This window comes from Rhinoraja longicauda, chromosome 8, assembly GCF_053455715.1.
Source record: "Rhinoraja longicauda isolate Sanriku21f chromosome 8, sRhiLon1.1, whole genome shotgun sequence".
Classification (NCBI taxonomy): Eukaryota; Metazoa; Chordata; class Chondrichthyes; order Rajiformes; family Arhynchobatidae; genus Rhinoraja; species Rhinoraja longicauda.
The window spans coordinates 41,025,722-41,038,608 of NC_135960.1; the positions used below are offsets into that span (position 1 = coordinate 41,025,722).

The 12,887-nt window shown below is 39.6% G+C and overlaps 1 protein-coding gene across 1 annotated transcript in view; it reads right to left on the bottom strand.

Moving 5' to 3' along the window:
* Positions 1-12,887, bottom strand: part of LOC144596359 (uncharacterized) — a 185,732-nt gene that overhangs the window by 40,979 nt on the left and 131,866 nt on the right. Inside the window, exon 10 of the mRNA XM_078404616.1 lies at positions 1,768-1,855. Coding sequence (XP_078260742.1) covers positions 1,768-1,855 — 88 coding nt within the window. The remainder of the gene's footprint in view (positions 1-1,767; positions 1,856-12,887) is intronic.

Consider the following 12,887-nt stretch of genomic DNA (forward strand, 5'->3'; position numbering starts at 1 on the left):
TAGATTTTGTTCCCTCGCCATTGTCTGCAAACATTTTTTTTACTGCTTTAGGCTGAATCAGTTCCCACACTGATTAGACTCCAACAGCCTGATCAGTATGGAAACCAGAAGAGTATAGGGCCTGGAGGAATCCCAAATAAGAGCAAGTATTTTCCAATGCAATGCTGAGATGAATTTCCAAACTTCCAATATATTGAATCGTTTGTATTTCCTGGTAACATCTTTCTCCCCTATCTATTTGACATTTTTGTCAAAATTCATGAAAATACCTACTGGCCAGACTTTGCTTGAAAAATAAAAGATGTGAATACTCAGCAACATAGAAAAGAGAATGTCAGTCTGAATTACTGGCTGAGTTGCTTCAAAAAATCATAACTCTCCTTAATTTCCACAAATATGTACATTACTAACCCATTAAATGCACCATAGAAAATTGTTCAGTACTTAACAATGTATTCTTTTAACGATGTGATAATTATAATGACTACTAATCAAGAAAATGAGCGACCTTTTAGGCAATGAAAACCTGGTAACTAAAAATATCAAATGTAAATTTAATTTTTCTTACTTTTCATTTCCCTTTATAGTTTTACTTTTTCTTTCATTAATTAATTTGATATTGAATTCAACTACCCTCTCCTTCTCAGTTCTTGCTGTTTATTTCTCAGTCCATTAATCCCTTTAGCAAGGAAATAAATTGCTGGCCATAACAATCACCAAGGTCCCAGATGCCCCGTCGCTCTCATTATGCCTAACTACTAACTACTAACTGTAAGTAGTTAGTTACTACTACTACTAACAGCAGTAGTGTTAACACCTTTGTGGGCATCAAACGGTGATGCCCAAACACGCACAAGCAGGACACTCCACTAGATGACCTGCTGTAGCAAACTCTGAGCCGTAGTCCTTTAAAACTTGCAGTGCCCTTGAGGAAGGTGTTGGAGGGGTGGGGGAGGGAAGGGGAGGGGGGTCTCTGAATTGGTCAAAGCAACTGCAGACAAACACCCCGCTATCTGAATAAAAAGGGATTCTGCTAACCTTCCAATGGGCTATGTGAATGTAACTCCTACCCCCACCTCTATTGATAGAATTCCCAGTAGCAATATTCAATAGTGTTTTTCCTCAATGCTCTACTGGAAAATCTCATAAAATGCAGGAATATGGCACTGTCAATTTTTTCTAGACAAGACAGCTTTGTAGGAAGTGGTCTCCTGTAGGGAATGAAGAAGATAAAATTGCAAAACAACAATGGTGTAAAATGATGATGGTGACCAAGGAACTTAAATATTATTTGCAACCTTAATTCTTCTAAACAGGAAAAACACAATACCAGAGAAAAAAAATTAAAGAATTTGCAAATTGAAACACTTGGGCTGAACGAAACTTTTAAGGAATGTGGCAATATTTTTACATAAAATAACAATTGTTTTTTTCTGCTGGTAAGATGGCCCTTATATCCAAATAAGTCAACAATTATTATTTTATGTAAAATGCTCCTGAACGAGGATGCAAACACAATTGGGTGTTAAGCTTCTTTTGTCTAATTACCCTTGAGCTGCTTTGCAAATTAATAATTACACTGATCTGTGCACTAATAGATCCAGCAGAAAGGGTAATAAATTATTTTCAAATAAGATAAAATCAAGCGTGACATTGTCTAATTAATTTTGGGGAGTTTTTTGAAAGAAGAGTACAGGCTTCCGCAGGGAGACTGGCTATTCATTGAGCAACTAATACCACATGATAGGTAGGAAGTAAAGAACCCACCTGCATCTTGTCTGGAGGCTGACAGCTCCCTGTAACCAGGTAGGTAATAATCTATCTTCCACTTTAATTTCAAATCTGCACGCTCTTCCTGCACAAAGCAATCATGTGCAATTATGCTTAGTTTTATAAAGATTCTATAACCTATTTTCTGGTGAAATTAAACAAAGTATTTTTACATAAACCATTTTAAGAGTGCTGCAGAATTACATTTATTAAGTGTATTATGGGCAAGTGGTTCAGTCAGTAGATTAGTGTGTGGCTGCACTGACACAGTACAATCAGTGTAAGTTCTTACCTGCATTCACAATGTGTTAATTTCCCAGTTTCTAAGATGTAATGGAGGTAGATCATTGCACATAGAGTAGAAAAGCAATGAACTTATACCACTTTTTTACAAATACTTCATTTTGAATAGGGAAAAAGTAAGCTAAAACAATGGCACTTTTTATTTCAACTGTGCACCATGTGAACAACCAGGAGTACAATTTCTGATCATTACCACTGCTCCCATTTTTTTTCTAGTAGCAGTTGATGCTAATGATTGTTATTTAAAAGTATATGTCCAATCTCTTGTTTTCTTCTTTGTTCTGTTGCCAATCCCTTTATCATTGTATCTCATTCCTTTTTTATCTTTTAATTTCGCTCGGCATTTCACCCTATTCTTCCTAGGCACTTCCTTAAAACCTGTAATATCTTCAGCTTTAATCATTTCTGAAAAAATCAAAGACAATTGCTAATTCTTTTTTCCTTAAATAGATACTGCCAGCCATACAGAACATCCATGGCATCTTTTCCATATACATTTAATACATCTCCACAGTCCTAATATATTCCTTTTGCTATTTCATCACGGAACAATCTGATCAGTCAGACACAAATCATTTAAAATTTCAAACTGAAAGCCAGAAATTGGTTTGTATAGTGTAGGTAAATGTGTGTGATATCCAAGCCGCATGCAATGTGCACAAATCTCCATGTCTCTGAGTGGTTCATTATATTCCTGGCACTACAAGCGGTTAGAATAAAAACCTAGTCACATAACAGAGTTCCAATGAGGAATTTAAACAATCTTCTACAAATGAAAATTAATTCTGTGGCTTGTGATCTTGTTCCCCATTAATGTAAGGCTGGCTGGCTTAGCTTTACCAGATTTATACATCCTTCCCGTTTATAAAATCTAGGTTTGACAGAAATGCTAATATCACTTTGCAGCCAAATTTTGAACATGTAGCTGCTTTCTGGAAGGGGTACCAGTTCATCTAACCTTTCTCATGAAGGTGCTCACTCCTGTTAACCTTCCTTCAGGCCAAATTGCACATAAGGTCCCTTATAAGTGCAGCAACTTTAAAGTATAACAATACCGCAAAAGTAAAAAGATTAATCATCCAATTTAAAAATACAATTGCAAGTTAATTGAGATTTTAATCACACTGTTAAACAATAATAGAATACCCATATTATTAAATGGTCCAATGGAAAACACTGCCTTAATGGCCTCTATGGATATCATTTATAAACCCCATTGTACTAAAATTCTGTGACCTTGTCCCTGCACTTACAATTTCTTCGTCCTAGTCTCAGAGGTCTGCATTCCTCAGTTGTTGTCCTCTTATGCACCCGTGCATTCCTTCATCCCGACACCCATTATAAACTCAGCTACTTAGAATCATTACAAATATCTTCAAAATAGGGATATTTTTGGATATTGCAAAGGGAACGTGTTTGAGAGAGACAGAGAGAGAAAGTGAGGGAGGGATGGGTAAATTGGGAGCGAGGAAGATATAGTTGGGAAGAAAGGGAGTAAAAAGGAGGTATGGCATGAGCAGAAAATGGGAAAGACAAAGTGATAGGCAATTCCTGACCAGCCAATCAGGTAGAGTAGCTACCAACTTGTGAAAGTTATTTTACTTTACCTTATTATTTTTAATTATGTTCGCATTTTAGTTAACATTTTACTTTCTTAAACAGTTTTAATGTTTAAAAAAAATACTCTACATGTCAGTGTAAGATTTAAGAAGTTTTCCCTCATTCTGAAAGCAACACCAAACCAAAGAGCTGCAGTTTGGACATTTTAAACGGGAGACTGGGGCTGATAGCGGAGAAAGGCTGCAGTCAGTTTACCAAGGGATGTCACAATCTGTGGGTCCTAAAATGGCTGCAGGACCTTGTGACCAGCCACAAAAGTAAAAACCTTACAGCCCAGTCTCTAGGTTTCTGCAAAGCCACGGCCAGAACAATGGATGGGTATTGGCCATGCAGAAGCTTGCGAAACCAGGTCGAAGTCCAGACACTGGGGCACTGACATCAGCATACTCACAATGCCCCAAGCCGACCTACACAGTTAATCTCGTTAAGGGGGCACAATAGCCCATAGAAAACTACCTGGTAGGTGATGGGAGACCAGTTAAACCCATCACCTTGCAACGAAATACCAATTAACACCGTCTGGCCATCCCCGGTATCCCCGGACATAAGCGCAGATCAGACAGAAAACTCATACATATCTTTTTAAACAAAGAGATTCCAAGATCTGGCGGGAGATAGGACGGGTCAGAATAGTATAACTGGCCACGACTTTTGGGTTTTAAACTCAAGAAGAAAACCTGCAAGGAACGCAAGCAGGCAAGAAAACGAATGCAGGAGGAAGAAAAGACAGGCAAGAAGAACGGATGCAAGAGAGAGGAACAGGCACGCAACTCGAGGAGAAATACTGCAAAACGAACAGCCAGTAACCCCAGTAATAGCCCCATGGTGAGCATGCACCCAGATCTTGCATATCCTGGACATAGTTTAATGTAGAGGGGAGGGTGGTTTGAATAAACGTTGGGTGTGTAAAGAAATATGTGTTGGTCAATTTTGCGATGTGTCGTACGTTCCCCATCTTACAGTCGTGTATATGTCTTGTAGAACTGTGTGTTTAAGAATTCAGAGAATAAGGTATTCGTGTATATGTCTTGTAGAACTGTGCGTTTTATGATTCATAAGTCAAAGGTATTCATGTGATTCAATATGTGTTTTATAGATATGTCGTATAGAAATGTATAAGTATTCATGGACAATAGTCCCAAGCGCTAAATAAAAGCCTTTTTCATTTAAACCCTGGTTTTCAAATCTGGTCTGGTGGAATTTTTCTGCACTATAAGAGCTCCTGCATCTAAGTCCAGTGTCTAGAACCGTAAGGGGTGAGTGGGTCGAACCACTCACGGGGAACCAGTGTGCACGGCCTGGTCAAGGGATCAGAGCAAGGCACGGGGACCTTAGGTCGTGCGAAAGCTCGGCGCTGAAACCCCTTACATCAGAGACAATTCAAAATCAACAACAGGTTTTACAGCCAACTAAGCCAGCTTTACCAGCCAGGTGAGGATCTCAGGGCATTTTTGGGTCCTCCTTACTGCATCCTTACTACCTGAGGCTTTTGATGCAAAATGCTACACCGATCCTGTCTAGTTATATCTGTGTGGGCAGGACAACTGTCAAGCTGATTGCTGTATGCATTGTGCATTGTAACAAGATAGCTTAGTTGGAAAAGAAAATCATGAGCATAATTTTCATAGTAAAAGTCAAGGCAGATTACAATAAAGAAAAACTTTGCATTCCGTGATAACTACTCCCATCTGAAGAGCTTGGAAGAATGAAAATGTAACATTTCGTAAGTTCTAGCTAGTTCATAAAGAAAAGAATCTCACTTGTTCCAACTAGGGGAATTAATTGCCAGCGGACTACTTGTGACCCATATATAGAGCCTTTGCTGATTATAAAGGTAACTTTCCATTAATTATTATATACACATTTAATCTTAGCTCTGAGGAGGTAAGCTCATTACTTTTAATAGCTGCACAAATCATAAAATTATTGGCATACAGCTGGCATTTAAGCAGAGATTATATAACAATTGTGGCTCATATTTTGTTTTTATAAAAATCATTACTTTTTCATCCTTCTTCCAGGCTTTTGATGCGTCAATGTGCAATTTTATGCTTGTTTCGTAATGAATAGAGCACAGAACAGTACAACACTGTAACAGGCCGTTCGACACACCATGTTTGTGCCGACCATGATGCAAATTTAAACAGCAGGTCTGCCTGCATGGTTCATATCCCTCCATTATCTACTTGTTCATGTGTCTGTTTAAATGTTGCCATAGATTCTGCTTCCATCACTTCCTCTGGCAGCATGAACCAGTCATCTATCTCCCGTGTAAAATACTTGTCATATAAATCTCCTTGAAATTTCCCACTCGCACGTTAAAACTATGCGGTCTAATATTTCCACCCTGAGGGAAACACTCTGACCACTATCCTTACTATGCCCTTATAATTTTATGAACCTACCATAATAAGCTGATAATTCCTTGGAAAATTGCATCCACATTGACTATAGTTGAATGATGAGGGAAAAAGTGTCTCTTCAATTGGATAAGACCCTTTATCCTTAAACGACCTTGCTTCTCATCAAGGTGATAAGTTACAGTGGGCAACAAGCCGAGTCTGTGCTGATGTAGGAAGTACTGGTGTAATATACACTCAGCCAGTATTTTGACATACTCCGCTTGCCTCCACATAAGCTGCTTGATGTGCTGAGTTGTTCCTGCATTCTGCTTTCTGCTTCACCAGTAAGGTCTGCTGGGAGAGTAGATTGCTACTGGTATTTAAGTGGCCTTCATAAATGCATTTAGTCCTCTACTCCTTTCCCATTCACCTTCTGATCTCTTTTAAATGCCTCAGATTGCAGCAAAAGCAGTTTATTCCTAATGAATCAACATTTTCTAGCATCTGGAAAGAGACTGTTTTCTGGGTTTGGCTGGTTTATCTCGGTTCACTGCTCACATAAGCAAACAGATTCTTCCCAAAACCTTAACTACAATGCAAAGATGTGCATCAGTTACACAAAACTTTTATACTTTGAAGGGGAAAGTAAATTCCTTAAAGGTCAGCAAAATATGCGGCACGGTGGCGCAGCGGTAGAGTTGCTGCCTTACAGCAAATGCAGCGCCGGAGACTCAGGTTCGATCCTGACTACGGCGCCGTCTGTACGGAGCTTGTATGTTCTCCCCGTGACCTGCATGGGTTTTCTCCGAGATCTTCGGTTTCCTCCCACACTTCAAAGACGTACAGGCATGTAGGTTAATTGGCTGGGCAAATGTAAATATTGTCCCTAGTGGGTGTAGGTTCTAAAACGAATCATTCGTCAGATCTTCACCTCCACCTGAAATCACAATGTTAGCTGCAGCCCAGTGGTAACACTCTTATGAGTGAATCAAACTTAATGCGTGCAGTCTGGGCAGAAGCAAATATTGCACACAGAGGAGTGTTAGAAAATAACTGCAGATGCTGGTACAAATCGAAGGTATTTATTCACAAAATGCTGGAGTAACTCAACAGGTCAGGCAGCATCTCAGGAGAGAAGGAATGGGTGACGTTTCAGGTCGAGACCCTTCTTCAGAGGAGATAGGTTTTAGCCCATTAAACCAAGAGTCCATCGGGCTGTCACAGGTCCACAAAATATCCATTGACATTAAAGAGGGGGGGGGACGACGACAGTGACACCCTAATCATTATTTAACTAGAGTAAATGTCAATAAATACAGATTAGGATGCTGTTATTATATTATTATGTATTTTTCTATGACTCTCCATGACTCTAGAATCATGGAAATATGCAGCATGGAAACAGACCCATTGGCCGTCCATGCTAATGGAGGATGCATTGGTGCAATATACACTCAGCCAGTATGCTGATGTACTCCTTTTGCTTCCCACAGATGCTGCTTGAGTTTTCCATGCATTCTGCTTTTTGCTCCAGATTTCAATATTTACCATCTTTTTTCATACACTGCCATCTGGCATCCGTGGTTGCATGAAAATGCTGATTGCATGAGAATTGCGCAAAAATAATTACTGTACATCATAAACTAGTATTCAATGCAAAAGCCTTGAAATAAATTGCCAAACTATATGTAAGCTCATTAATCGTTTAATTAACAATGATTTACACTGCAATGATATATTTTAAGGCAAAACAGTATTAATGTAAAGTACCACAAAATTAAATCAAATATATGACTATACGCACCACTGCATGAAGTGTCAAATCTTCAAAGAGGCTGCTGCTGCTAACGAGCCTACATTGGACTGTCCATATGCATTAGCGTAAATAAACTCCAACGAGTTTATCATCCCTGAGTTTAAGAAGAACTCTTAAAGCTTTGCACTTTATGATTTAATATCTTAAATTGGTATGGCAACTGGTCTGCCCGAGACCACAAGAAACAGAAGAGAATCATGGACGCAACCCAATCTATCATGTAAACCAGCTCACCCGACACCCCCATTGACTCCATCTTTCCTTCACGCTGCCTTGGGAAAGCAGCCCACATAATCAAGGACCCCCGGTCATTTTCTGCTCCCCTCTCTCATCGGGCATAAGATACAAAAGCTTGAAAGTACGTAGCTACCAGATACAAAAACAACTGTTATCAGACTCTTAAGCTAAAGATATGCTAAGAATGTATTCCTATCTGTTGAAACAAGGAACTGCAGATACTGGCTGATACACAATAGGACACAAAGTGCTGGAGTAACTCTGCAGGTCAGACAGCATCTATGGAGAACATGGATAGTTGATGTTTCGGGTCGAGACCCTTCTTCAGACTTCGAATCTTCCAATCTACCTCATTGCAGTCCTTGCACTTTTTTATCTGCACTTTCTCTATAGCTGTGACACTACATTCTGTACTCTGTTTATTTTATACTTAGCACTACCTGATGTACCTATGTTTAGAGTTTAGAAATATAGTGTGGAAATGGGAAATTCAGCCTAGCAAGTCCACACTGACCATCACTCACCTGTTCACACTAGTTCTATATTATCCCACTTACTCATTCACTACCTGCACACTTGGGGCAATTTACTGAGTCCAATTAACCTACTAGACCACACGCCTTTGAAAGAATATAGAGCACAAGAGGAACTGAAGAGCGCGCTGTACTGCTGTTTGCTGATGAGAGACAGTACGTAAACAAAATTACAATGGAACCTGGTATGCCAAATTCAAATTTACATTTGTGAAAAAATGATGAAATACTTTAATAATCTCGGAAAATTGTGTCAGCTGCTTGAGAATACTGGATACATAAATACCATATAAATGTTGATTTAATGTAGTTGGTGTGGGAGAAATAGGAAGCCAATAGGTGGGTTAGAATATAATAGAGATTGGGTTCTGGAGCTGGGAATGAGAGTGTAGGAGAAGGTGCAGAGGGAATTGGGGATTGTCAGTCGGACCCATCATTGGCAGCATTGGATGCGTCTCCACCCTCCCTATTCTGACCGACTGTCTTTTAACCTCTCTCCTTCTCTCTCTCTCTCTCTGTCACTATCATCCTCCTACTTCAGCACCTCCCCTCCTTTTTTCCACCACCTTGTAACCCATTCTCTCTTGCACCAACTCTCCCCCCCTCCACCACACGCCACCACACTCCATGGTGAAATCTGCAGGCTGCGGTTGGAGCATCGATCCCAGGCAAGGAATCGCAGGCTCCGATGGTAAGTTCACGGCCCCACGGTGGGACTCAGTCAGTCTCGAGCAAGGCCTCCGGCTCCATGATGTTAGGCCGCAGAGCGACCGTAGATACGGTCCGGAAAACAATCGCATCTCCGACAAGGTAAGAGATTGAAACAAAGTTTCCCCCAACGCCCCCACCCCCCACATAAAACAAACCAGAGAACATTAACACATATAAAAACACACTAAAAATATGACGAAAAGACAGAGTCCGTTGGCGAGGCTGCCATCGCTGACGGCGCCACCTGGTGGAATGGTACTAAGAAAAGCTGGGGTGCATAAGTGATCAGAGGTCAGAACTGGAAGAATGGAGAAATAAGAACTCTGAGGGTTTTGTAACATTGGAGGAGGTAACAAGGGATTTGAACACAATGGTGTTTTAAATCATATTCATAGACTTGTTAAGACAAAGCATTTTCCATTCGACCATTTAAAACCAAGAAGCAAAGCATTTTCCTTTGGACCACTCAAAATATCGGTATTCTATTATTGTTTAACAGTGCGATTAAAACCGTGATTAACTTGCAATTAATTTTTATAATTGCATAATTTATCTTTTAAATAGTGATTAGTTCTAATGTTAAATATGTTAATGAACAAAGCAATTAATGAAACATCTTTTCTGCAGATCGATAAACCGGTTTATTTCATAATATTTCAAATTTTTATTTTCCAGTCATAGTCAAATTTCATGAAGGTTTGAGGCTACATAGGTCAGATTAACTGGTACTCTTGAAAGGAAGCATCTCAATATATAAAAGTTAGCTGCAAAATAATCTCAGCATGCTATGTTGAAACGCCATTCAAAAAAGAAGAGAGGTATAAATCTGCCAACAAGAACAGAACTATAGAGCTCACTGCAGTTTCAATGGTTGAATAGTTGCATTAAGAACAGTTGGTAATGGTCAGCATGATCCGGCCCACTTTTTTGTTTTAACATGAGAAATAAGGTCAATTAATTCCATATAATGAAGAGCCATCTGGGTCAGTGGTAGACTAATTTCTCCTGCCGTAAATGTGCTCCTTCCAACATCTTCAGCGTACATAGACTAGAGGGTCTAGGCTGGCCCTCCAGTACAGCAGAGAGGGTGACACGCTTTCTTATAGGTGTTGTTTTGCAAATGAGATGTTAAACTGAGATCTTGGTACAGTTAAGAAATTAAATAGGTCAAGGATGCTCATTATTAAAAGGCTAGGCAGTTAGTTCTATCAGCGTTACAGATTGACAGTCACCATATGAGGCAATGACACAAACATAGGAAGGAAAGTAGGTTGTGAAGCATCGATAAGGAGATCTGGCAAATTAAGAAAAATGCTGGCAACTGCTAAATTGTCCATTTTGGCATGAAAATTTAAAAAAAGTCTATTATCTAAATGGTGAGACATTACAAATGCAGAGGGAACTAGGAGTCATCATATTTGATTTCCAGAAGGCTATTATGCAATGTATGCAATAATTAGTAAAGTTACTGAATGTTATTTTTTATTGCAAGAATAATGAATTGCAAGAGTAGGGTTATGTTTCAGTTATGTAAGGCATTGATTAGACCATGCTTGGAATATTTTGTATGGTGGAGGGACAAAAAACTGCAGATTTATTTTAGACTGCTGACTTTAGAGATACAGCATGTAAACAGGTCCTTCAGCTCACCGAGTCCATGCCGACCAGCGATCACCCTGAATGCAAATGCTATCTTGCACACTAGGGACAACTTCCAATTTACAGAGGACAATTAACCTACAAACCTTTGGAATGTGGGAGAAACCGGATCACCCTGAAATGTACAAACGCTGTCCAGACAGCACCAGTGCTCAGGATTGAACCCGAATCATGGCGCTGTAAGGTAGCAAATCTACTACTATGCCACTGTGCCAAAATGTTGAGCAAAAATAAAATGCTGGAGGAACTCAGCAGGTCAGGAAACATCTGTTGAGGGCCATTTCAGGTCGGACTGATCAGGCTGAAGAAGGGACCTGACCTGAACTGAACATCATCTGTCAATTCTCTCCACAGTTGCTGCCTGCCCGTTGAGTTCCACCAACACTTTGCTTTATATTTTGTGCAGTGTCCACCTCCTTGTTTAATAAATGGTTAAATGCAGTGGAAGCAGTTCAAATACTGGACTGGACAGATTGCCGCATGAAGATAGATTGGACAGGTTAGCTGGAGTTGAAAAGGAAGGTGACTTGATTGAAGCATATATGACCATGAGAAGTCTTTTCAGGGTGGATGTGGAGAAGATGTTTCACCTTACTGCAGAACATAGAACTAGGAGGCACTGTTTAAAAATACGGGGTCACCAATTAACACAGAGATGAAGCATTTTTCTTCTTTTGGGAGTTGTAAGTCTCTGGAGCTTTCTTCTTCAAAGGGTGTTGGAAGCAAAATCTTTGAATGTTTTCAAGGTAAAAATATATTAAAGTGCACTGGAGTTAGGTGGAAATGTGAAATTGAGTTACAATCAGGTCAGCTATGATCTTATTAATGATTGAGCAAGCTGTTGTGGGAATGTGGATTATTCCTGCGCTTAATTCAAGTATGGTGTTAGCTGAAGTCTGCCAATATTTTATAAAGAGCAAATGTTCTTTATCTGTAGATAACCATTAATACAGGGTTTCTCAATACCAGTCGACAAAAAATAAAAATGCAAGGCCACGCTTATATGTGAACCCCCCTCTCCTTGCCCCATCACACACACTCTTGGTTCTTGGCGATCTTTTTCCTACAAGATATAGGACGGTCTGAAGTCAAAGTGTCAAGGAACAGATAGGCACAGGTGACGGGATGGGTCATCCCAGAATGTTATGTCAATGATGATTACCAAGATTCATGTCTCATATCTGATATCACAGTCTAATAGGGAGTGTATATATTACCTGCAGGCCCCAAGATTCGCAATACATTCCCCTGCCCTCCAACTACCAGCACTCTTCAAAAACTGATGGGTACTTCAATCTGACTCCTTCAACTGCACTATCAAATTTTCCTATTACTTACTTTATTTCATATCACCTCCATCTTCACTACTACATAATATAGTCATGCACCTTAACAGCATGTCACAGGAGACAAACCTTTTGGACAATCTCTTGACTAATATCATGGAGCAGCTGAGGATGGATGAATAGAAAGTGTACTCTCTCCAGCTGAGTAGGACTTTATGGAGTTCAAGTATAGTGTCAGGGATATGGCAGGAGGCAAGGCTGGAGAGTGCAATTGTAGAGTCCTTGGGTGGGTGATAGAATGGGGTATCAGAAGTGAATTAGTCACTACTACAAACTATCATGGTAATCAGACAATGCTATTTTAATATCCTCCATTACCTAGTGTAGTTAATCAATCCATAATAGTTTATAACACCTGGCAGCTCCTTATGTCTATTTCATTATTCAGCTCCTCACGTGTCTATTTCATTATTCAAGGAAATAGTGGCTGTCCTTTTTTAATTTTATTTACTTCTTTACCCATTGCCGAATGAAAAAATAATCTGCAATTTCAATCTAGAAGATTGTCCGTTGAACGCTATCTTTACAACTGTTGGTAGAGGCAGCTCCA